Genomic DNA, 27,450 nt, shown 5'->3' with positions numbered 1-27,450 from the left:
ATTGATTGCAATATGTTATTTTATTGTGCTACATATTCTATAACTGATTAATAAGGCTATCCTTCAGAGTATATTCACTCTAATATTAATGGGTAACTGTGTGTTCAGACAGAAGACCTGTTTGTTATATCACTTGAAAAAATAATGACTGTACATTAAATGTTTACAAGGTAATAAATATTGTTGATCAATTTCATTAATATTAACAACCATAATCATTGATTTAAAGGTTTCATAGGCATTATATTTCACTGTTTGCTCAGAATAGCTACTATGCATACTGGATTTATAATCAAATGCAGTAAATTCATAGATTTAATAATTTTATAATTTACAGGGTTATAAACTTCCTGAACCAAAGCAATATACAAAAACACAGGGCGGGTGTTGAAGGTGTTAATCCAGGAAGCACAGCTATGACGGAAAGGAATCCAAGATAATGCCCTCAACTGACTCCTCAATTTTATGGGTGAGTTAAAAACTATTATACGTCCCAAAAATGTTATGTAACTTGCCAGATGCATAGAATAGCTGCCACTGGCCTTTAGCATTTTATGTGCTGCCATCTCAAAACCTAGTGAGAATCCTTGAGTTTCTCACTAGGTTCTGACAGTACCCAGCTCCTTGCTATGATACCCTGAATTACTGCCTATGGGAAAGGTACCAGATTCCTACTCCTCGTGGCTTTAGTGAGCAGCACCCAGGATGACCCTGCTCTTCTCCCTCTTCGTAGCACAGTCTGAGTTACACATGTGACCTGGCTCCTACAAGGCTAATACAATGATGTGCAAGCGGGCAGGGTTAAGAACACAGCTGCATGCAACTTAAGAATGTGATTGTCCGAGAAGGACATAAGCAGTCACAAAGGTGTTTGGTTATTCTTCCCTGATTAGAATAGAGCTTCTGTCTTTAGGGAGAGTGAGTAGTGAGTGGTGAGTAAAGGCATGGGACCTCTCCTGGGAACTGTCACCTCTCGGGAGGTGTAATTCTACCAGATATGCTTCTGGTGTGTGGCATCTAGGCTTGTCTCCCTGTCTAACCCAGGAATTCTGCCTGTTGCCAGCAACAAACTCCTTTCTGTTTTTAAACTAACTATTGTGGACTCTATTATTTGCAGATAAGAACACTGATCAGTATACTAATACTAATTTCCTAACAAATTCACTTAATTCTGTAATTACTGCTTTGCCCAAATATATAGTGTACTCATTTCCTATTATTTATAAATGGCTCTCAGTTTTGTTTTGTTTTTTTAAACTTAATCTCCTCTTCAGCCCAAGGGTATGCATTTTTCTTTTGGCTCTCTTTTAGTTGCTAGTTTCTAATTGCAATGTGCAATTATAGTGACTATAGTCCATTTAAAATAAATGGAAGCACATTGACTTAATCCAGCTTTGTCTGGTCTCTCCCAGTGTATTTCATCCACCACATTATGTAATTTTGACCTCTATGATTTCCTTCATTATTTTAATTACTCTAATGGAGGAAATCCATCCACAAATTAGATACTTTTTATGGTCTCTTCTATTTGCCTTTACTATTTAACATTTTAAAAAATAGTCCGCTATTATTCAGTTTGCTGTACAGTGTACAGAGGGCTCTACGTTTACTTTTTAAAACAGTTCTGTTACTAAGCTGATACTCTATTTAAAATGTTAAATAAAAAATGTTTCAATCCCTTAGTTTTTATGTGTAATAAAAATTATGTAACTAATTAAATAAGTATGTAAATCTCTGCACCAATAAAGGCACATTACAAGTCCAAGCAACTTTGCACACTCCTTCCTGCATAAGTTATCACAGTTTCATATCTCTTTGCTTTTAAGAGGCAAATGCATCATCACAACATGCACCTGGAAGTTAGTTCAACACAGTGTCTTCATTTTACCTCTCACTAAGTCGGGCATGTAACAAAAAAAATCAAGTCAAGGGGACACAAGGGGGAAGCCCTGAAATGTACATGTCCTGTAATAACAACACATCTGATAGGATTGATCCAAGGCTATTCAGAGAGGCAGACATAGAGTTTAGGTGCATTCCTTTGTCCTATCCAAGAATGTTGTAACACTGAAGAAATTTCAGTTTTTTTCCTCAATTTTTCTCACATTAAAGGGAACCCTGAAAAATGTGGTTCTTAGCAGCACTGCTTATATTTCTCCTTCTTTTACTCAGTTAACCCACAGACACTTCCCCACCCCCACCCTATCTCTTCTGTTGCTCTAATTCCTTTTCATAATAGAATACATCCTGGCAGCTTTTTCCTTTTTTCTCGTCAGAGAATAAAGGCAAAAGGAAAAACACTAATAGCAAAAAGAATAGAAGAAGATTGTGAATAATCACTGATTATTGATTTTTATTTTCTAACAATAATTCATTTAAGTGGTTTTTTTGTTTAATGGTAATCATCACCTTATTCTTCAAGAAAAAAAAAGCATTATTTTTAGAATCTCACAGTGATGGTATAATAGTGCTTTGAAAAACAATTGTAAGTATATGCAGATATATCTAGGCAAGACATTCTATGAATCCAAAATTTCCTCTAGCTAAAAGAAACTTTCTATCTAGAACACAGGACTTTGATCCTTCTTGAATTATACAGAATGATTGACTAGACTGGTGATCTCACAGTTCACTAGCAGCTGACAGAAGAAACGATTATATGTACAACACACACACACACACACACACACACACACACACACACGTGTGCACACTGACATAATTTAAAATGTAAATCATGTTTCATTTTTTTTCTATTAGCTGCTCAGGTATGTCAGCCTAACTTTTGTTTTTTTAAGTGCTATAGTCAAACTTCAAATGTGATTTTAATACCTCATATAATGTCCTCTTTTGCCAATTATATGTACATAGATATGTGTACATATTTACATATATGTGTGTGTATATATATATATATATATATATATAAATTCATGCACTGATTTGTTCATTCATTTTGTTTTGTTCTTTATTATAGTCAAACTTCAAATGTGATTTTAATACCTCATATAATGTCCTCTTTTGCCAATTATATGTACATAGACATGTGTACATATTTACATATGTGTGTGTGTGTATATATATATATATATATATATATATATATATATATATAAATTCATGCACTGATTTGTTCATTCATTTTGTTTTGTTCTTTATTATAAAACACCTCCAAATCCTTATTGAAAGTAGACAGATTATAATTACATTATATGAATGCTAACAGAGATCTGAAATGGATAAATCACTGTGAGATTTTAAAAATAATGCTTGTGTTTTTCCTTGTTGGCAAATAATACAAGTACTTCACACTATTCAGCATTCTATTTATCACTGATTATCAACAATCACTAATTTCTTTGCTGTTACATGAATACCTCTTGTTAGATGTTCTGGCTTGGACTAATTAGGAAGTGAGCTAGGATAAAGGAAAATTAACCACAATGTTTTGTTTCAATGCTAACTTACTCTTTAAGTGATAGGCTAGTTAAGAGATCGAGAGCTAATTGAAAACTGCCATTATAAAGAGACTCTTTTCAATTAGCTATCAGAGAGGAAGAATATATTACTGTATTTGAAGACCACAGGCCTCACTGCCAACTCTGGCTTCCCATGGGAATTAACAGAACAGGAATTCTAACTAGTAACACTTTGCACTTCCTTAAACAGGATCCAATTTGCATAAATTCTGTAACATAGAATCTCCAGTATGAAGCTTCTTCATCTTGAATTACTTTTATAATAAATCCCATTGTGAAGCACAGAATAAATGTGACATTTTTTAATTATTTGAAGAATTTCTGAAGATAAAAGAGAACTCAAATACTCTTTATTGTTACATGACTTGATTTTGATCACAAATTTTCTCCTTCTGTAATAATATTTAAAAATAATTATTTCAGCAAACTTAACTAAATCCCCCCAAAAGAAAAGTGTTGATTATAGTTGTAACTGCTTTGTTCATTCAAGTAAAAATATGATGCAAATAAAATAATTAATATAAACACTGGAAAAGATGAAAAAATATTTTTGTCTATGCTATCACTATTTACTTGAAAAGTAGTGTCGTCAAGTTGAGACTCTAATAAAACATTTTTTGAATTAAAAAGAGAATTGGCAATGTAAATAGATATAAGCTAAATGCAAAAAAAAAATCCATAGATTTACACTTGTAAAAATCATGTAGACAAAAATAATGTTAAAATCTCTATATTAGCAAGAAATAAATCACATAATATGCTTAGGATAAATGCAGTAAGAACTATCCAGAATTGGTATAAAATTATATTCTTTTAAAACATAACACACCAGAAGAAACTGAAAACTATTTGATGGCCATTTATAGTTACATTTAAATAAAAATAATCCTAGTTAAAATCACAACATGTTTCCCTCTTACAAGTAAGTACAAAGACCTCCTCATTTGGCCCTGACAGTGTGGATCAGTGGTTGAGTGTCAATCCAGGAACCAAGTATGGCTGAATTCCTGGTCAGGGCACATGCCTGGGGTGCCAGCTCCATCCCCAATAGAGGACATGCAGGAGGCAGCCAATCGAAGTTTCTCTCTCATTGATGTTTCTCTCTCTCCATCCAGGCCCTTTTTCTCTAAAATCAATAAAAACTTATTTAAAACAAACAAACAAAACACACACACACACACACACACACCTCGTCATTTGAATAGAAAAAAAACACACAAACATTAAAAAGAAGAACAGAAAGAAGCACTTGCCACTTCAAATATAGCAAAATATAGTATATATTCACTGTAGAAAAATCTATGTGGTGGTGTACAGGAGAAGACAAATAGATCAGTCATATAATATAGAGAATCCAGAATTCTATTTTTAAAATTCTAAGCTATGATTAGTTCAAATAAATGGGGAAGATACAACCTGTTTAAAATGGCAACAGATATTCAAAGGAAAGGAAATAAAAATTGAAGCCCTGGCTTACACATTTACAAAATAAAATCAATAAAGGAAATATGTAAATTTAAACAACACAATATAAACCTCTAGAAAATTTAAGAGACCAAATTTGTAATTTATATCTAGGAAGGTCACCTTAATCTCAACTGAAAATTCAGAAACTATAATAGAAAAAAAGACATGTCTGATATTTTTAAATTTTAAAACTTGTGCTAATTAGTAAATCATTGATAAATCTGAAAATATTTATATGGATATTACAAAGATTTAATTACTATAAATAACATGAGCCAAAAATTGGTAAGAAAAACACATATTTTGTTCTGCAAATATAAGATGCATGGAAAATGAAACTCAAAGAGCCTTGTACAAATGACCTTCTCAGGTTTCTACCCAGAGAAATGAAAATTCAAAATGATGTGATATGACTTGATATGTATGAGCTTAGCAACAACTAAGAGCTTTTGTTCAGAGAAATGAAAGAAAAATGTTAGTGTTCACCACCTTTTTGAAAAACATCTATAAATATCTTTTAAAATTAAATTTGATCCAGCAATCCCACACTTGGGAATATGCTCTAGAGAAAATCAAAATATCAATTCACATGGACATATATATGAGGATATTTATTTCAGGTTGTTTCCTGGTGGTCATAACTAGAAATAAAGTTAACCCCCTCAATGGGAGATTTAAGAAGACTTGATTAGAATTATTCTGTATAAATTAAAAGTTTCATTTAAGAAAAAATAAGGTGCAGAAAAATGTGCACAGTATAATCCATTTTTTAAAACTTAAGCAAAATAAGTTAGTTTCATAGAACCATGGAACACTGACTAATTTCAGAGGGAAGGTGTGGGTAGGAGTGGGTTGGTGGGGGGAGAGATTAACTAGAGAACTTATATGTATATATGCATAACCCATGGATACAGACAGTGTGATGAAGGCTTGGAAGGGGCAGGTGCAGGGTGGAGGAGGTCAGTGGAGGGGAAAAACAAAGGGGACATCTGTAATACTTTCAACAATAAAGATAAATTTTTAAAAAGTTAGTTTTATATATGCATGTATATGTACAATTGATATGTATAGGTTCATATGACTACAGCTTGTTAACATACTTCACGGGAAAATGAAGATGTGCTTAATGTGTTAATATAATGCAAGAAAGGGGATAACAAATGTACCATGTATGGCATAATCCAATTTATGTGAAACTATAGGATATAAATACATAACATGATGTATAACCACCAAAATATTACAAAATGGTTATTTCAGTGTAGTTGAATTCTAGGTGGCTTTTCATTTTTCCTTATATTTTAATATATTGTTCTTGGTTTAAAGATAATCTGTATTACTTATATAAACAGAAAAATAAGTATCTCCACTATGTAAAAAGAGTAATAAAAATAAATATTTCAAATATTATCTATGTCCGTCTGTATGTATGTATTTATGTATGTATATACATAAAAGCTAATATGCTAAGTATCCTCCAACCAGTTGCTATAATGTGCACTGACCACCAAGGGGGAGACACTCAAAGCAGGAGCTGCCATTATGCACACTGGCCATTTACAGAGAAAAGGCACTGCGGACCTGGTGCCCATAAAGCACTACTCGGTTGCCCCCAATGGGACATAGGTCCTACTACAACCCCAGAGTGACACCCCACCATGGGGCACTGCTGAAACCCCATGGCACAAAATATGGTCCATAGCCCAGCCTAGAAACAGTGGCGGTGGGTGCCAGAAAATGATGTCTCGTAGCAACGCCCAGCTTCCTCTCCCTAGCGACTAGCATCCTCGGATTTTCTTCAGTCCAGGAACCCAACTTGCTTTATAGCCAGGTGCAAACATTTTACACTTTAACCAAATATTTGTAAGCATTTTCCCATGCCTCATCTCATTTGATCTTCACGAAGTCCTAGAATAGGTAGATAGGATACTCAGTGGAATCCTGTTTTTTTGTTGTTGTTTTTTCATTAGGAAAACACAAATAGTGATATTAAAATGTTTCTTCTAATTAATTTCCTTTCACTGTGCATGAATCTATGTACTGGAACACTAGTTAAATTATATATTTACATGTAAGCTATAGGATACAAGGGGAAGAAATATGATCAGGAAACTAAAAAAAAAATAACTAGTTTCATTTATTGTTACTAAAATATATTGGATTTTCAAAGCTTTCAGATAGAAATTTTCACATAGTTTTATAATATTGACTAGAAGCCCAGGGCACAAATTCGTGTACTGGTGGCATCTCTAAACCTGGCTGGCAATTGGGGCTGATCTGTACCGACAGGCTGTGGTGAAGGACAGCAGGAAGTTGTCTAGCCTAGGGAGGTTGGCTGTGGGAGTACATTGACCACCAGGGGGCAGCTCCTGCATTGAGCATCTGCCCCCTGGTGGTCAGTGCACATCATAGCCATCAGCCAATTGTCTGGTCATCCAGTACTCAGGCTTTTATATCTATAGATTACTACAAATGCTCACAAGTAATTCAACTATAATTTTGCAATTATATCTATTCATAAATAATATATTTCAGAGATAAATTTTGATATGATTATAAATACTATGAAGATTTTTTTTCCATTTTTTAAAATATATTTTATTGACTTATTACAGAGAGGAAGGGAGAATGATAGAGAGCTAGAAATGTTGATGAGAGGAAACATCGACCAGCTGCCTCCCGCACACCCCCCACCGGGGATGTGCCCGCAACCAAGGTACATGCCCTTGACTGGAATCGAACCTGGGACCTTCCAGTCCACAGGCCGACGCTCTATCCACTGAGCCAAACCGGTTTCGGCCTATGAAGACTTTTTATTTAAAATAGCTATATGAATAAAGAATAATTTCTTTCATTTTTATACTTTTTGTATGATAAACAATATAGAAAAAGGCACAGAAACATATGTATATCAAGTGACCTTAATATGGGAGTCAGTTTAAATATTTATGATTTTCTCTAATTATAAAAATGATATATAACTATGTTGTCTTTCTAAAATAATGTGACAACTTTATAATTATTCTATGTGTGCATATCTCACATCATTTCCATCGTGGTATAAGTGGAAATTGCTGATACGCATGCCCCTATCAGGTACCACTCATCTCTAACCTAGAATAAGGCACTAGTCTGGTCTCATACATCTGGGACATCCAGTTACCTCTCTCTAATACAGACAGTAAGTTGATAATGTCAAACCATGGGGTTGCCAAGCATCTGATCAATTAGGTGATAGCTTTTCTCACTAAAAATTAGTTAAACCTAACTAACAATTCTGTTTTTACTTTATGCCTCCTTTCTACAAATACCTAAAAGTTGTAATTCTAATTAAAACTCAATAAAGGGCAGTAACTTTAAGGTAAATAGAGGGGGATTTAATAATTTTCTTAATCTAAATATATTGCATGTTAGTACTTTTTAAAAACATATATTTCTTATTGATTTTTTACAGAAAGGAAGAGAGAGGGATAGAGAGTTACAAACATCTATGATAGAGAATCATCATTCAGCTGCCTCTTGCACACCCCCTACTGGGGATGTGCCCGCAACCAAGGTACATGCCTTTGACTGGAATCAAACCTGGGACCTTTCAGTCCACAGGCCGACACTCTATCCACTGAGCAAAACCAGTTTCGGCTACATGTTAGTACTTATAAAGCATTTTTAAAAGTCTAAAATAGTTTTACCTATACTGCCTTTTACATTTTTTTTTCTGAACAAAATTCACCAGAACTATTTAAATTTGAAATCAATGATATACCTATGACACTGAAGTTACTGCCCTAGATTAGTTTATTTAATTTGTATGCAGAAGTACTATCATGCAGCTGTATACAAATGAAAATATAAATATCAGATTTACAAGGAGATTACCAACTCTAAAAATTGACATTACCGATTCAGTCATTTCTAATAGAGATGATCAGTGCAGAATAATACAGGACAACTGCCCCCACTCCCAGTTCATTCTCCGCTTCACTAGCTCCTCTGGCTTCCCTGGGCTCCGGATTGTCAGCTTCATAATGAAAGTAGGAGGTAAAATGAAATTATGCAAAATCATGTCACCAGCGCACTCTTCCCAAGGAACTCCACAAATCACTTCAATAATGTTTTCTTTTCAAATTGATTTATTTCGCAACACCTTGCTTTGGTTGTTCAAATGCAAACAGTTTCAAATATCCAATTTGCAAGTCTAAAATTAAGATGGAACATCAGCGCACATACATCTCTCATGATGATTTCACAGTGTTTCCTAGTCTTTCACAGTTGTCAAAATTAACAATACATGACATGATCCATTATGTTTCTCTCAACACTGCATTATCCAAAATGACAAATTCAATTAAAAAATAGTTTTCATTCATTTCAACCCTTGCATTTATTTCTTTGGGTCTAGTAATAATTAATGTCGTTTTTAAACATTTGTTTAAAATCTTGCTTGACATTGACTTGTATTGACATAACCTTCAAACACATGGTATCTACAGAACGTGTGAAGTGCAATTAACAAGTTTTGCTTGAAAAAGTTTGTGTTTGGTTTGGTTTTTGTTGCAAAACTAGGGCTGAGAAGATGGCGGATGAAGAGCATATTCGGCACTGCATGCTTTACGAGTTCCAATTAGGAAGAAAAGCAAGTGAGGCTGCAAAAAACATCTGTAGTGCTCTTGGTCAAGATGCAGTTAGTGCCAGAAAATGCCAGCGTTGGTTTGAGAAATTTCGCGAGGGAAATTTTTCGTTAGATGACAAGAGTGGTCGAGGCTGTGTGTCCAATTTTGATCAAGAAGCTCTTCAAGCTCTTTTGGTGCAAAATCCTCAAATTACCCAACAAGAGCTTGCAACAACTTTAAATTGTTCACAAAAAACAATTTCCAATCAATTGCGTGCACTTGGCAAAGTCCAAAAGTTTGGAAAATGGGTTCCTCATGAGTTGACCGACAACAACCGTAATCAAAGAGTCACAATTTGCAGTTCGCTCCTCTCTCATCAAAACCGGCCTCAATGGTTGGACAAAAATGAGGCTCCGCAGCCCACGCCAAAACCTGACTTGCATGCGAAAAAAGTGATGTTGTGTGTTTGGTGGAATTTTAAAGGAATTCTTCATTATGAACTTTTACCATCTAACCAAACCATTACAAGTGCAGTGTATAGTGCCCAATTGGAAAGGTTAGCCCAAGCTTTAAGAGAAAAAGAACCCGCGCTGATTAATCGGAAGGGCGTAATTCTTCACCACGATAACGCACAACCGCATACTGCAAGAATCACTGCTGAAAAACTGCGCCAGTTGGAATGGGAAGTTCTCCCTCAACCTGCATATTCTCCTGATATTGCCCCTTCCGATTACCATTTGTTTCGTTCTTTGCAAAACTTTCTTCTTGGAAAAAAATTTAATAATGAAGAATGCCTCAAAAATGCATTGACTGAATTTTTCGCATCAAAATCACAAGAATTTTACAACAGAGGGATTAAAATGCTTCCTGAGCGTTGGGCACAAGTAGTAGAAAACAACGGCAACTATATTGTTGATTAAATTTTGTTGTATTGTTTAAATAAATTAGATTTAAAAAAAGTATTAGAAAACGACATTAATTATTACTAGACCTAATAGTTCCTCTCTATACCTTTCTTTCTCTTTTCTTTCTTTCTTTCTTTCTTTCTTTCTTTCTTTCTTTCTTTCTTTCTTTCTGTCAAGATATATTATAAACTTCATGTTTGTATTTATGACAGCCCCTTAATAACAATTTTTTCATAACTTCTAACACAATTCTTACTTTTCTATTTTTATTTTTTAATTACAAATTTGGTTTACCTTATTTTCCTTTAATTACCTTACTTTATCATCTTTATTATATAAAAATTAGAGGCCTGGTGCATGAAATTCATTCACTGGGGTGTGTGTCCCTCAGCCCAACCTGCACCCTTCCAATCTGGGACCCTTTTGGCCTAAACAAGCAGTCGGACATCCCTCTCACAATCCTGGACTGCTGGTTCCCAACTGCTTGCCTGCCTGCCTGATTGCTCCTAACCACTTTTGCCTGCCAGCATGATCATCACTCCTAACTGCTCTCCTGCCAGCCTGATCATCCCCAACTGCCCTCCCCTGCATATTCCCTATTTTTTAGAAAGGTTTTTTTCTTTTACATATTGGTCAGCCCTAACTGGTTTCGCTCAGTAGATGGAGCAATGGCCTGAAGACTCAAGGGTCCCAGGTTCGATTCCAGTCAAGGCCATGTACCTTGGTTGGGGGCACATACCCAGTGGGGACTGTGCAGAAGGCAGCTGATCAATGTTTCTCTCTCATAGATGTTTCTAGCTCTCTATCCCTTTTCCTTCTTCTCTGTAAAACATCAATAAAATACATATTAAAAAAGAAACACTTAAGATTCCTCCATATCTGCCTGGCTGGTGTGACTCAGTGGCTGAGAACCCAGGCTGGGCTGGAGGGAATCACCATGTGGGTGCTGGCACCTCTGCCGGCTTGAGACCCCAGGCTGGGGTCGTGGCCCCAAACCACTGCTTGGTGCTGGAGCATTCCCAAGTGGCTGCAGGCGGGGCGGGAACATCCCCGCATCACTATGGTGACACGGGGATGTTCTTGCCTGCTGGAAACCAAATCAGTTTCACTGAAAAAGAGATGTTGACAGGAAGCCAGAAAGGCTGGTCAACAACCTTAATTGCTCTAACCTTTAGTTGAGATTTTGTTAGCTGAAGCAGAATCTACCTTGTCCGTGAAAGTTTCTGTTATTTCCTGCCTAAGGGCTACATGTAAATTTCTGTTTATGTTGCTTAAGATGTCTTAATAAAAGGGGATGGCAGGGCCAGAGCAGGAGTAGTTCTCCCACTAGAGTTGGACTACCGCCTGGCCCCCAAATCGCCAAATTGAATTTCTTCAAGTCTCTTTTCATTTGTGTGCGGCCCTTCTCCAGAACCTGAACCCTGAATTGGAACTCTTTCTACGCGGGCCGTGAAAGAGAGTCCTATACTCGCCCAGCCCCCAGCTGCTTGGCACCTGCAGTCATAAGCTCTGAGGGTCTCAAGGCCTATGAGCCCCCAGGCCAATCAGCGCCTGTGTATGCAAATTAACTGCCATCTTTGTTGGGTTAATTTGCATACTTGCTCTGATTGGCTGTGGGCATAGCGAAGGTACGGTCAATTATAATGCAGTTTTCTCTTTTATTAGTGTAGATACTCCACATAGATCTGAACTAAGTCAGAGAATTCTATCTTTATGGAGGGGTGACTATAGACATAAATCCTTGGCCCTTAAAGACACGAATGTACAACCAAAGTCTTTTTGTATCCAGCTTTATTCTGAATTCCCAGCAGTGTCCTACAAGTTGGGAAACAATTAAGGATAAGATAATTAAGAAATACTGAGTCGCCCAGCCAGCGTGGCTCAGTAGTTGAGCATTGACGTATGAACCAGGAGGTGATAGTTTGATTCCCAGTCAGGGCACATACCCGGGTTGCAGGCTCAATCCCCAGTAGGGGGAGTGCAGTAGGCAGCCAATCAATTATTCTCTCTCATCACTGATGTTTCTCTCTCTCCCTCTCCCTTCCTCACTGAAATCAATAAAAAATCTTTTTTTTTTTTTTTTTTTTTTTTAAAGAGTATCTCTTTCCATTCCGTTCTCTTCCTTTTCTGAAGGGTAAATAAAACCTGGGGAGTGCAGAGTCTTGGGGAGCGTACCTAATTATAAGGATCAAAGTAATATACATGGAGATATTTAGCAAAAAGTAGAAGACAACCTTAGTTGTCTATCATCCTAGAAGGTATCAACAGGCACAGCCAAGGGTCTGCTTCAGTGGTCTGGTGTGATCCCCCGAGGGTCCTTGGCTCTGACCTACTGAGCAACCGGGACCCCAAATAAAATGGCAGATTTAAAGTCTGCATATTGTTTGAGGAGCATGAAATAACTGGCCACCAAAATAGAAAAGGCAACATCTTGTCCTCTTTCTACTACTTATCAGTGTTCCATGTTAGCTAACACAGCCATCCTAGCATTTTGTCCCTTAATTATCAGAGTTTTGGAAATTGGAGGCTAATACCAGGCTAATACAACAGAAGATACAAACTGTTAAGTAGAAACAGCCAAGATTGAATTTGCTCTTAAATTGATCCTGTATGGTGTGTCTGACCTCAGAATCCCCAGGACTGACACTTTAGAATCCAGGCATTCCTTGTCCTATTCTTGAATTATAAAGATAATCTAAGCCCTGGCTGCCCAAATGCTAAGATTTGGGGCCCCCCATCCATTCTGACACCATTCCTGTTTATGAACATATGATTCTGTTTCCGCTTATTGGAAAACCCCTAAAATTTCTCTGCCATGCTGTTAAGGTCATCAGGAGTCCATGTTAAATTTATTTACTACTATTTACATGTTCCTTTAATTAGAGTCCTATAAGTTCTTCACCATAGATAAGCTGCCCATTCCTACTTCACAGAGTTTTAAAAAATCATGATTGACTTGGAATGCAAACTTCTCCCATTACATCACACTAAGGTAAATACAAGCCATTTTGGGGAACTTGATAAAATTCTATGAACTTAGTAAATTTCTCTAGTCAATACAGATGCAGCTTTCTTTTGAAAACTTTAGTCATTTAATCTTAGATTTATCTGTTCATGAGGCATTTTTTACCAACCATGAACTATAGCATATACAACCTATTAAAGACGCGAAATATTTGGGTCTGTATAAAGTTACAGTAATTTAAAGTAATTTTACTTATTTATTTTCCTCACTTTTTATTTTTCTCTCCTTGTCTCACATGCATAAAATTATAGATATAAATTGAAGGAACAATGATTTACACATAGCTGTAACTATATGACATCTACTGTATTTTTGTTTTTCTATTTCTTCTCTCTCTTTCTCTCTCTCTCTCTCTCTCTTTTTTCCCCCCTATATGGGATCCTTGGTAGAGTAGAACCTGCCAGAGAATTATATCTTTTATAAAAACTCTTTGAAAACTGGCATGAACACTAAATTGTATCATTTTACCATATCTCATATGAAACTCAAAAGTATGTAAATTTCAAGCAACTGAAAATAATTTATGACAAATTCATAGTTATTAATCTCGAGTTAGGATATGTATGTGTGTGTGAATACCTTTTACTATGTTTATTATTGTTCATCTATTAATAGAAATATATTAGTGGTCTGGCTTATGTCTATAAGTAGTCTTTTAAAAAGTTTTTTTTTTAAACCACAGAGAAGAATTATCAGTGGTCATAATTGATTTTTCTTTATAAAAAATCTGCTTTGTTTGTTCCAACACTCTATACTGTGCATGACTATGCCAACATTCCAAGATCTTTTCAATACAATGGCTTCTTGTATTAAGCACGGCCCAGTTACTTTATACATTTACAATTCAGCTGCTGGCAAATACTAGCTAAAAATATTTTCCATGATCACATCCTTTTAAAATCTAGTATCGATGACCACATATTTGTACTAAATAGGGGATAAACTATCTGTCAAAGAAACTTTTAGGGAAAAGTTAAGTAATTGCTGTATAATAAAATGATACAAGATTAGAAAAAAATAATGACATATGATTAGAGAAAAAAATGATACAAGATTAGAGGGAAAAAAGGTAGAAGCGTGAGAAGAGGCCTAAAATAATGCTCAGTAATGCACAACAATTTTAAGATGATAAAATACATGATTTAAATACAGACTCGGAGTAAACTCATATTCTTGATTATGTTGCACAAACAGAACATGAATGATTTATTAAATTCCTATCCTATGTGGATTTTTTTCCCTTTTAACATTACTTCCTCCCATTTAAACCTTTCTTGTTATATTCCAGTACCACCCACCTAAAACTAGCACAATTCCAGCAAATAAATGAAAACAATGGATGAGATCACTGTTCCTGACAAAGAGATGTAAGGTCACTGCCCCAATCCCTGGCCAGGCTGTTCCAGGAAGTGCCAGCTCAAGGAAGTTTCTCAATGAATCTCGTTCTCACACCAGTTCAAGGAAGAAAGCTAAACTTAGAACAATCAAATGGGAAGTTCTAATAAAGCTCTCAATAAAAGCAAGGGAATTGGAATGGACTCTTAAGTTCATGTGAGGAAAGATTAGGCAGTGATATCTACAATGTGGCTTAAGGTTAATTCCCAGACTAAATCTTTTCCTTTCACTTAAACATGTTTTAAATGCTACCTAAGAGCTCCCTTTTGTTCAGCTGTCCATGATAGGATCATCATTTACACTAAAAAACTCCTGAGAGGTAATAGAAGTGTAGGAAAGAAGATATTGTAAGTGTGATGAAACAGTCACAGCATTAGGATGTGGGAAGTGACACCGGTGTCAAGCTAACAACTTCTGATTTTATGTTTTTAGGTATATACTGACAATATTAGCTTTTAGTCCACCATCATCAATGCCAGCTAAGTAATCCTCCTATATAATACTATATATCAGTTATATCCAGCAGGGTTAGCAGAATACCAATTGTAAACTCTTATGGGCTAAATCAGAAGAGTTTAATAAAAGGATTATTAAAAGTGTCACAGTGTTAAGAAAAATTGTCAAGAGATAGTGAAGCACCCAGGGACTAGCAATTCTGGGAAGATGATCATCCCAAGGCAATAAAAGAGCCGAGGGAAAGGATTCACCAGAACCTGAGAGGGACTTACTGGTAGATAGAGCTGCAGGACAAAAACCATAGGAAAGTAGCCACGGCTGATCCAAAAGGACAGGACTACATACTCCAACTTCCCTTTTCTCCCACCTTCACATACATGGCTGCTGCCTCCCATGGGTGGAATCCAATCAGAAGAGAACTAGGAAGCCTTATTAATGTTATTGTTATTATTATTAATTGTTATTGATTAGTTATGCTCAAAGATCAGCCTCTGGGCACATAAGCAGAATCTGAAAGGGGTTAGGAGTGGCTCTCAAGGGCAAAGTGCCCTGTCAGCTCTACATTTTGAGAGAAGTTAAGGTTCTCTTATTAGTCATATACCATCGACAAAGGACTGTGGGCATCTTGACTCCATTTCTTTAGTCAAATGTGGCCAGCAAGCAGCGGAGGCAGGCTTGTGAGAAATGATGATGGGTACCTTCGCAGGCAAATTGACACTTTGGGTATCACAGAAATTTCTTTAATCTAAAAGCCTACTATTTATACATGAGAAATAGTAATGTCCTAAATGGATTCTGAATAACCTAAAAGTAGTCAGCATTACTTTAAATAGTGGGCAATTTACTCCCTTCTTTTTGCAGTTATTCACGAAGTCATAGTGTGGGAATGAGCCCTCAGGATCACATGGCACATCCAGTGAGGAAAACCTTGCAGTTACTTTTAAGACCATTGAGAGCTGTCATCTTCCCTATCCACTACGTACATATTTGTCTCCATGTTCTACTCTGAACTGGTTTGTGGAACATGTGAAAAACTAATTAACTTTCTATCTTTCCTAGAATTTGAAAGAAACATTTAAAAGTACTGAATGACACCAGGACTTGTTTTGAAATAACAATTGACAAAGGAACAGGTGATTTTATTTTATTTTTTTTTTTTCCTTAAATGGCAAAGCAATTGACCCTTAAACAGAAACATGTTCATTTTCACCAAAATTGGAAATGCTCCTTCTATCAGTGGAAACATATTTTAAGGTGTTTTTTTCCCTTCTAAATCAGACTCTATTCTGTTTCATCTGATTATTCATGTATTAACATACAATTATTATTATTCATGGAATAAAATGCATTTAATTTACTGGTGATGCTGGTTTGTTTTCTCTTTACTTTTATTTTTCAGAATCTTCCTGGCTTTTTATTATAGACCTATTTTTTCCTTGGTAATAGTCAAGAAATTACTATGGGAACAATTGGTATATTTACTGCATGTTCTAAACAAGCACGCATTTACTGCTTCACTTGTCAAAGTCTGGTGTTATGTGCAGAACTTCCATAGTTAGGTTTATTTCAGATTTTTTTTTTACTATTTTAAATGGATATTATAATCCTTTGTTTCCATCAATGTTGAACTAATTGCTGTTTGCATCTAGGGAATATATTGATTTTGGGATATTTCCTTTCTGTCCCATTGAGCTATTTTGTTGCTTATAAGATACTTTCAATTTATTATCTTGAGTTTTATAAAATTTGGCAGGGGAAATCTTAATTTTGCAATATACTTTTTAATTTTCATTTCTTTCTCCTTTCAACTACACTGACTAATACTTACATGAATGTTAACTATCAGTGGAAATAATGTGATGGCCTATCTTATTTTTTACTTTAAAGAGAAAGCATCTAATGTTTCAGAATTATCGTTCCGGCTTTCAGTTTGATGTCTCTGTCTATCTCTCTCTATAACAATTGCTCTGTATCAATTGAGGATATTATTTTTCCTCTTCCAGAAGAATATTGGCCCTGTGCAATTTCAATCTATGGATTAAATTCTTCCTTAATTTCAGTACAGTTTTCCATTATATTGTTATGTCTTTGTTATGTCTGTTCTGATTTTTCTGGTCCTATCCAAGTAACACCAGAATTTCATATAGTGACATTTTGTTTCATATCCATCATCTTAAAAAAAAAAATTACAGTGGCTTAATGTTCTGCAACTGTTCACTATATCAGTGACACTTACCACAGAATATTTTCTCATATTTTGTTTCTTGTAATGTGAATTTCATTTCTTTTCTTGGTTTAGAATTCTCCATTTCTTTTGCACTCTCTGCCAAATCACTTTTAAGCTCATTCTGTTTTCTACACTCTTCTTTGACTATTGAAATTCCCTCTCTTTTTGGTTCAGGGGAAAAAAAAAGTATTATCTTTTACACTTTTTGTTTCTTGGAGAACTTTTTGCCCATACTTTCATACCATCTTTTGGCCTGGGGGTAATACTCTATTTAAGCCTGGCTGAAACTCACTGCTTCACAGGGAAGCCCATTGTGTAGGTGGTGTGTGTGTAGTGACTTAGAACTCTCTTCCACTGGCACCAATCTTCAATCCCTCAGTCCATCAAACGGATAGCCTTTCCTTGGTGGTAACGGCACAGTGAGTTTCCTTGTTTAGTCCTGCCTATTATGCCATTCTGTCTTCAAACAGATCTCAGAGACTCTTCAGCAGCCCATTTACTAACGCAGACCAGGCCATAGACAAGGTATCATTGGGTTGGCCCCTTAGAAAGTTCAGGCTACTCAGACATTTTGAGTTCATAAAAGCTCCAAAGACACTGGGCTGCTCTAAGTTTCTTCCCAAAGTCCCATCTAACTTTACCAGATTCTCTAAATCTTCTCTGCCAGTTGTGGTTTGGGACTATGATTGTTTCTTATGAACATAAAAGAATGGAACTTCTGTTTGCATTTTTATTCTTATTGATTTTAGTCTGTTTATAAAGCAGGAAGCAGGGAAGATCTATCTTCTTTAACTTGAGAGTTCTAGCAGTAAGTCTGCTAAAATTATTTGTCTACCAACTATTTCAATAATACTCATAGGTTTATTTATTTAAATTCATTTAGTTATTATAATGATATTTTTAAGCCATGGTAATTAATTTTTTATCCTCTTACATGATAAAATTATTTCTCAATTTTATATAAGATGAGACACTTTAAATTTAATCACCGAATCCATGATCTGTAGCCTTGTGTTTTGATGGTGTTATCCATTTACTTTTCATTTTATTAGCTCCACTGTTATTTCTAATGTTTGAGCAAAATTTGGTCAAAATACCTGGTTTTGTCTCTTCTTTACTAACACTTTAATTTTCCTAATTATATATGCTTATTCATGTCATGTATATTCTTATATATAATTCTTAAATAAGAAAAATGTTAATAACGAATTTGCTTAACTTAACATTTCACCTACGCCCTAATGATTTATAACATACATGCACTATCATTTTATTAGAATAATTAGATATGGTATTTCCAATATAAGTACCTGATAAATGATCTACAGATTTTAAAATATATTTATTTTAAGCAGCTGCATGGGTACGTGAGGCTCTGCACATGTGTCAAACACAAGGCCCGCGGGCCAAATCCGTCCCGCCAGGCCTTGCAATGTGGCCCGCACCGCGCTGTCATCACTGCACTCCGCTGCGTTTCCATCACAATGACAGTTTATGACTGTTCAGTAAACCATTCGGCCCGCGATTTAGGCTGGATTTTAGATTTTGGCCCCTTCTCTGATTGAGTTCGACACCCCTACTCTAGGGGTCCTCAAACTTTTTAAAGTGGGGGCCAGATCACGGTCCCTCAGAGAGCTGGAGGGCCGGACTATATGAACTACTAATTCCTACTGTAACACCTTCCCTGCGCTCACTGCCCAAAAAACCTGGCGGGCCGGATCAGACTCCTCTGCGGGCCGCATGTGGCCCGCGGGCCGTGGTTTGAAGACGCCTGCGAGTCTATGCAGTAGTAGGTACTATGCTAATTACACTCTTAATTGAGTAGTCTACATTAAATTAAATGTCTACACCATATTAATCCAGTGACATCAGGAGACAACTCAAGTTGTCTTAAAGACCCAAGAAATCAGCAGAATAAGGATAGTCATAAAAGAGTAAAAACAGGAATTGACTTGAAAGTACATCTGACAGAATCAGAAGTGAACACACACACACACACACACACACACACACACACACACGGAGTTTTAAGGAACGTGGACACTGAAGGCAGGAGAACAAGCAGCCCTTAGCAAGACCAGGCAAGGAGTTGGGCTGATTACACCAAAATGGAGAAAGAGCAAACTATTGTAGGGCTGAGAGAAAACACAACTGTGTCAATCCAAAGAGGGGAGGTAGTAGCAAATATCCTAAAATCAGTGACTAGAACAGTGGTATACTGAGAGAAATTCTTGTCTTAGATAAGTCAATTGTTTGTATGTTCGTTAATTTACATTATATCCTGCACTGAAAAAGGCTTCAAACCAGCTTTCAAAAGCTGTAGACAGCAAAATCATTAGGCAAAAATAAGCAAAGAAAAATAATGATTATGAGAAACAGAGGAAGCCAGTGGAGTACGTTAGTGTACAACATGCATGTCACACAGTCCTATTATATTCCCAGCCAAAAAAAAGAGGAAAATGTAATCTGATACAAGACTTCCAGGGGTCATCAGGAAAACAACCCAGCTGCTCACCAGAAGCACTTGGGTTGAAATGGCAGTGAAATTTCTTATGTGCTTTTAATTAAAGAACAGACATGTGATGAAGTAGATGACATTTTCAATGTAATTTCTACAATACATAGGAAATAAAATTCTGAATGATGTTACCACAATTTCTCTCAGTTCAGTCCAAATCATAACTGCATAAATATTTCAGAAAGGGCAATTATGCAAATTATCCACATCAGCCACGCCCACATGGTCTGGCTTATCCAAAAGCAAAATTCAGAATATCTGAAGAACATTAAACCCTTTAGCTCATCCTTAATGAATGATCCTCAATGAATATCTTCACAATAAAGCACACATGAGAAAGCTGCTTCATAACATTGTCATTATTTACTCAGAGATAATTTGACAAATAATTCTGGCCTAGAAAATGCAGCCAATTAATTACACATTTTCTAAACTAGAAAACTCACAATTAAACACCTTAATTTCTGCTGATTTCCCCTTTTCTTCTCTGGGGAAAGTTATTACCTTTTATAAAATGTGAAAGAGAATTATTCTTAGATATAGCTCCCTGGGTGGTTGTTCAGATTTTGTTTATAGGGTAATTATCAAAATACTATAAACTTGGAGAGATTACAAATGTGTCTTATGCTTAGTAAAATAAATATCTGAATTCAAAATCCCAAAAACTCAGGCCTTTACGTATTTGTTTCCCCCCCATCAGCTCTATTGACCTACAGCGGCAGCAGCTCTCAGAGAACCTCTCATTTTAACCTCTCAATTGAAATGAGCTCAAGCTGTCTAGTGCTAAGCATGCGCAAAACAGAAACAATGCCAGGAAACCCACAAAGCTTAAGGTGCTAACCATTATACCTTAGGTTGTATGCACGTGGGTTTCGGGATTGAGCAGAGCATGTCTGAAGGACTCTCTGTACTCTGCACTCTATAATGCTCATCAGCATTCCTGGCCCCTACCCTCTAGAATGTGTCAAACACAAGGCCCTCGGGCCAAATCCGTCCCGCCAGGCCTTGCAATGTGGCCCGCACCGCGCTGTCATCACTGCACTCCGCTGCGTTTCCATCACAATGACAGTTTATGACTGTTCAGTAAACCATTCGGCCCGCGATTTAGGCTGGATTTTAGATTTTGGCCCCTTCTCTGATTGAGTTCGACACCCCTACCTGCCCCATGGTCGGCAAACTGCGGCTCGCGAGCCACATGCGGCTCTTTGGCCCCTTGCGTGTGGCTATTCCACAACATCCCACAGCCTGGGCAAGTCTATTTGGAAGAAGTGGCATCAGAAGAAGTTTTAAGTATAAAAAAATTGGCCCTCAAAATAAAATTCCAATCCTGGTACTGTTTTTGAGATTTGGCTCTGTGGACTCATGAGTTTGCCGACCACTGCGAAGAGACCAGCGAACTGACAAGAGACACACCCCGTGCAGCTAACGGTAATGCAAGGTTACCTCAATTCCGCAGCCTGCCCCGTCTTGTTGGTACACGTGACCTCTCTGGTCTGATAGCCGATCTGGATGTCCCAGTATCTGTTCTCCTGGCGGTTCTGTCTGTTCCTGTTTCTCTTTTTCTTGATGAGCTCCCGGGCCTCCGGGTCCTTCAGGGCTTTCCCCCGGTCCCTCTCCCGCTGCTCTCTGTTCCGGCCCCGCCGCCGGGCCTGCCGGGCCTGCCGGGAGGGGAGCGCGGTGCAGGCGCTCCAGGGCCCCACGTGCAGGCTGTGCGGGCTCTGGGCCGCCTGGCACGGGCTGGACTGGCACACCTGGAACTCGGTCAGGTTGGGGCAGCCCGAGCCCCCGAACTGGGGCGGCGCCACCACGTGGCGGGTGCGGTGCTGGAGGCCGCTGCCGCACGTCTTGGAGCACTGGGACCAGGCGGAGAACTCGGACACGACGCAGGGCTGCTGGCAGGGGATGAGGCAGGCCTGCTCCAGCAGCGGCTTGGGCTCGAAGTACTCGCAGATGAGGTCCTCCTCCGCCGGAACGCCCTTCTCCGTCTGCATGCACGTGACCTCCCGCACCTGGATGCCTTCTTCCCCCTTCACGCACTCCAGGGCCTTCTCCAGGCTCCTGGAGACCACGGGCCGGCACTGGTCCCAGGGCCCCAGCCTCCAGTCGTACAGCTCCTTGTGCCAGTCGCACACCTTGAAGCAGCGCTGCTGGTTGCCGGGCCTCTCGGCCTGCTTGCAGTTGGTGTGCAGCGTCGTCCATCCTTCTACGTGCGCGCACCACACCGCGCGGGTCTGGATGCCTCCCGGGCCGCACTCATCTCCCATGCACCGGCCCCACGGACCTAAACACGACACAAGAGTTAGCAGCGCTGCCAGAGGGAAACCGCAGGTTGCTTCACGTTCCAGAAAAAGACATGTCAAGATCTAGTACAGGAACTTCCCTGAAGGGTGAGAAAGTAGGTCTCCGTGCAAGACTTTTGCAAAGTAATGATCTGCACTCAGGGGAACTGTGTCAGACTAAATATATAAGGTAACTGCTGGAACACTTTCACGCTGGGGCCTTTGGGGATTATGGAAAGTCTGCTTTTATTCAGTTCCTTCATTTTAGGTTGTTAGAGAGCCCCTGCTCTCTAATTTCGGAGGGGACATCAGAAATGAGTCACAGTGAAAACTCCACTCCTGCCTCATCACCACCACCCATGTCGGTAACTGGGAAAGAAAATGGACCCATGTGAAGAACTTAATCTCCCACAGGCTTTTATTCTGCCAAGCAATGAACTATTTTGTAGAATATGCTCTGTTCTGCCTCATTTTCTATTGCTACACATTGTGACTAAGAATCTAATCCTATATAATGAAAGGGTAATATGCAAATCAACTGAACAGCGGCACAACCGGTCACTATGACATTCACTTACCACCAGGGGGCAGACGCTAAACACAGGAGTTGCCCGCTGATGGTCAGTGCATTCCCATTGGGGCTGGGGGGGCGCTGCTCAGCCACAAGCTGGGGTGACGGCTGGTGAGCACAAGGGCCTGCCTCTGTGGCAGCGGTAAAGATGTCCTAGTAAGGATGTCCAACTGCAGCTTTGGCCCAGCCATCAGTCAAATGTTCCTCGAGGGCTCCCGTACTGCGAAAGGGCGCAGGCAGGGGTGAGGGCCCCCCACCCTGCCCCCAGTGCATGAATGCCATGCCCCGGGCCTCTAGTAGTTGTATATGTGTGTGCTGACAGAAGTGTTTACTTTCTGGTAATCCAAGTAGAAATCATTATTTAAGCTCATTCTGCCCTTAAATTTATCATTTCTCTCATCTCCCCAGTGAAGAATAAAAACAGATTAGATAATTTAAATTTAATTAAAAGAATATGCAGTTTTCTGAACATTGAAGGGTTATTTGGAGTTCCTTCAATCTATTCATTTCCTAGGTGTGAACTATTTGGTATTATGGTGTAGTGTGATGGGATACTAGTGTGAAATATGGGCCTTTGACCTTTGAATCCTTTTTAGCATAGATTGAAACCCTCATATCTGCCTGCATTATTTCTTTTTTTTTTTTAAGGAAGAGAATAAGACTCCAGTGCTTTAACAGACAAATCTGTTCAATTTATGAAACTGACAATTATAATTTTGAAATTTTAAAGAAACATAATGATCACATAATTGTATGATTTTCAAAATGTGCTCCATGGAATTTAATAAATTATTTGATGTAGCCTAGAGCCATCTTTAATAGGCCATTTAGGAGGTTCTGGCTAGTATATGGGGTTGGACTTCAGGGTCTCCCAACCCCACCTTTCTGCCCTTCCTGAACCTGCATTGTTGCTTCTGTAAGAAAAGTTCCATTGTTATTATTTATTTTTATACATTTTGAGATTATGCATGAGATTTTTGTCTGACAAGATGTTTCTATTGCTGTAAAGTGAAAACTACTAAATGAGGCCAACAGATTCACTCTATCAATGAAAAGAACTGGTGACAAGAAGGGAAAGTGATTTGCCAAGTTCATATCTTGAATGAATAACAAAACCTTAATTTCTGATTCTATTCCCGTCTTTTAGTTTAATGATTTAGCCTAGATTTTTAGAGCTCAAGACTTAGGTATACCTATATAATGTAATTAAACTGCAACAAATAAAATATGAAGAATGTGCTTATATTTAATGTAAACATTTACTTTTATTTATATATCAAAGTGTTTATAATTTGATAATGTTATCTTTATTACAAATGAAATAATGGGTTTATAAATAGAAAAGAGATCAACTGAAAATATTGTGCTAACTAATCATTATTGCATGAAAGTAATAACTGTATATTTGGCATACCTATATATCACTGCTTTATGAATCTCATATGTGAAAAGTCATAAAGGACTTAAAATGCATTTACAGAAACAGTCTTCCCAAAGTGATGATGTCAGAACCTTATGAGGTAAGAAAGCCAGTGAGTTTGTTACACTGCCCACAGGCAATGCCAGAAGATATTTTAATCTTATTTTTAATTTGTCAAAGAAAAATATATACTTATAAACTTGCTAATGCTCTCTAGATACTTTGTAAATATTCAGTTTAGGAATCACAGAACCTAGGATTCTTCTCAATAAGGGAACATAATAATATATATAAAATTTTACAGTTAATTCCACATATCTTTGGTATTTATTCCTTTCCCTACTGTGCTTCACCAAATCAGTAATCCTTACTCCCTACCCGAAACACAGCCTATTAAGATAGATTTATGTCAGACCTTCAAGTTACAAGTTATATGCTGTTACACCTAAATTTCACAATATAAGTGTCTTGCATTAATTCAGAGTCTAAATTCCAGGTATAACTTGTGGGAACTTCTTGATATTTTATTGTTTTCTAAACTTTTGTATTAATTGAGAAATTATACTGATTAATCAGATTGGGACTATTAAGAAATTAGTTTTTTAGCCTCAAAGTAAAAATTTTAAATTTTATAGCAAATGATACATTTTGCATTTAAAAATACTTAATTGGTTGATCTCTCCCCCAAGGGGGTGAAGGGGTGAGGGTAATAGGATAAGGGCACATATGTAATACCTTAATAAAGAAAAAAAGAAAAAAAATACTTAATTGTACCACATATTTGATGTCAATACCAACAGAAAGAAAGAAAGAAATTGAGTTCAAGAAGACTTCTACAGTATTTCATACATTGACAATGAGCAAGCATATCTAAGGTTTACTTAGATAACTAGAAAAAGCATACATTCTAAGTACAAATACAATTCAACTTTCATTCCAAAAATATCATCACAGATTCCTATCAACCGTCTATGCATAGGTAACCATGTTGGGCTTATTTTATTCCAAGTATATTTCCATTGAAAACCAGAAGACAGGCGATCCAGAGAAAATTCCATGGAGATCTACAAAAACACCCTCTAGGCTGAAGATAAAATATATGAGGGCCCCAGCCAAAGTGGAGGTGGCAAAATAATCACAAGTGAACCTGAAAAAAATTCATTCACTTTGCAGGCTTTAACTGCTGTCTTATCTTTTCATTGCACCTTGGGTATTACACATGTCCAATTAGCAGACCCCTTTGAAAAATCAGATCTTTACCGCGGTAGACCCGATGAAGGGCTGTCTCCTCCTTTCCTCCAGCAGTTTTAAAATAATCACACATTGAACAGAAAGGGGACCACATCTAAAATTGCTCCTGACAGCTAGGAATTGTTAGCCCAATTAGCTACCATGTGTCATGGAGAACAAATGTTTCAAAGGGCAAACTGAAAGCACAATATGCAAACTCTATCAAGAAAAACACAAAGAAATCCTCTCCCAAGCACAGTAGGGGACTCTGCTATTGAACTCCTATATCTCTGCATAATATTAAATTGTAGCTCTCTGTCTCCTATTACTAAGAGTGGGAAGTGATGGAGTTGGAAAGGTGGTATGTGTTTGTTCACGTGTGTGTGTGTGTGTGTGTGTGTGTGTGTGTGTGTGTGTGTGTGTGTTTTGCTTCTTAATAAGAACAGAAAGAATTTGCCTCGGTTTAAAACTTGCTTTACTTGCTGTTCTTGTTCACTATAACATAAAGGGAACTTGGATTCCAACTGCACAAAGCAAAGACTAGGCCCCTTTTTACTTAAGGCCTTGGCTAATGTCCCTTTATAAGAGGAAATGTATTCCTGCATACTGATCTGTAGGATTGTATTCATTTAGTATCATGAAAAATACTTCTAGGATGTAGGTCAAAAATATATTTGTAGAACATTTAGCCTGACAGATATTATGGAAGTCAAGAAAGAAATGCTGGATGTCTTATTCAACTAAAAAAAATTTGAAGTGAGTGTTTAGAAACCCAAATATTTACATAATTGATAGGCTTACAATAGAAATATTTTCAGTTGGAACTGATATAAGATTATGCAAAATTGTTATAACAACTTTAAATGAGTGCTACTTGGCTTATTTTTCCATAGGCTAGTGCTTTAAAAAAATAATTCTTAACTAACTTTCCAAAAGTGTCGATAAAAAATGAATTTTTCATTCCTGCTAAAGAGGGTTTTACAACATGCCTATTCTCTTCATGTCATTCTAAACTCTATTTCAGTCTACAAAAGATGGTCGTTTAAATTTAAAATTAGTATTTTGCTCAACATATTCAACACTGACTTCTTCTAATACTGTGTTTTATATGTCAAGGGCATGAGAACAATATAAAGCTGAGTCTATAAAAGGCCACGTTATTGACAGGTGACTAGCAACTGTTCCAAATAACCTTATAAAAGATAAACACTATAAAAGGAGCATGCGGAAATTATGCGAACTACTTTCTGTCCTTGTGTGCTATAAAAGCCTCAAATGAGCCAGTTTCTTGTTAGGCTAAATATGTTTGCATCGTTCGGATGAGACAGTGCCTTTTCCCTCCTGGATTTGGTTATGGAACAGCATGTTCTAGTTTGCAGGATCAAGGAGTGCACAAATGACTTACTAATATACTAAATTCTGTCTCTTGAATGCTGCACAGTATCCTACTTTGAACTTCACAGCTCACAGAATTAAAACACACACACACACACACACACACACACTTTTTTTTTTACTCAAGCACATTAGTTTAGAAAAAATTAGAAATTACAGCTCATTAATAGAAAAGAAAATTCCTCATAAATCCTATAAACTACAGAAAAGTCGTCTTTTCATATTTTGATATAATCCTATTAGACAATTAAAATATATATTTATATAAATTTGAGATTGTGCTGTAAATGATTTTATAATCTTCATTTTTACCTGGTTGTTTGCTATTAAAATGACTAAATTTCAATAGATGTGGAAGCCTCAGATACAAGAACCTACTAGACAGTCACTCAATCTCATTTGCTCTTCATATTTTCACAATTAGATCTATCCTATAGTGGCACAGTATGTTGTACTAATTTCCCATGACTTAC

General features: G+C 37.2%; 1 protein-coding gene across 3 annotated transcripts in view; it reads right to left on the bottom strand.

The window, feature by feature from the left end:
- Positions 1 to 27,450, bottom strand: part of THSD7A (thrombospondin type 1 domain containing 7A) — a 299,368-nt gene that overhangs the window by 171,284 nt on the left and 100,634 nt on the right. For all 3 annotated transcript variants that reach the window (XR_006740961.1, XM_045578315.1, XM_036429312.2), the window contains exon 2: positions 21,526 to 22,363. Coding sequence is in view for 2 of the 3 variants with exons in the window: in XM_045578315.1 (XP_045434271.1) it covers positions 21,526 to 22,363 (838 nt within the window). In the remaining variant the exon portion in view is untranslated. The remainder of the gene's footprint in view (positions 1 to 21,525; positions 22,364 to 27,450) is intronic.

The sequence above is a fragment of the Pipistrellus kuhlii genome, unplaced genomic scaffold (assembly GCF_014108245.1).
Source record: "Pipistrellus kuhlii isolate mPipKuh1 unplaced genomic scaffold, mPipKuh1.p scaffold_m20_p_10, whole genome shotgun sequence".
NCBI classification, from domain to species: Eukaryota; Metazoa; Chordata; class Mammalia; order Chiroptera; family Vespertilionidae; genus Pipistrellus; species Pipistrellus kuhlii.
Note: the sequence above shows the minus strand (reverse complement) of the source record. Positions and strands in the feature narration are given on the sequence as shown.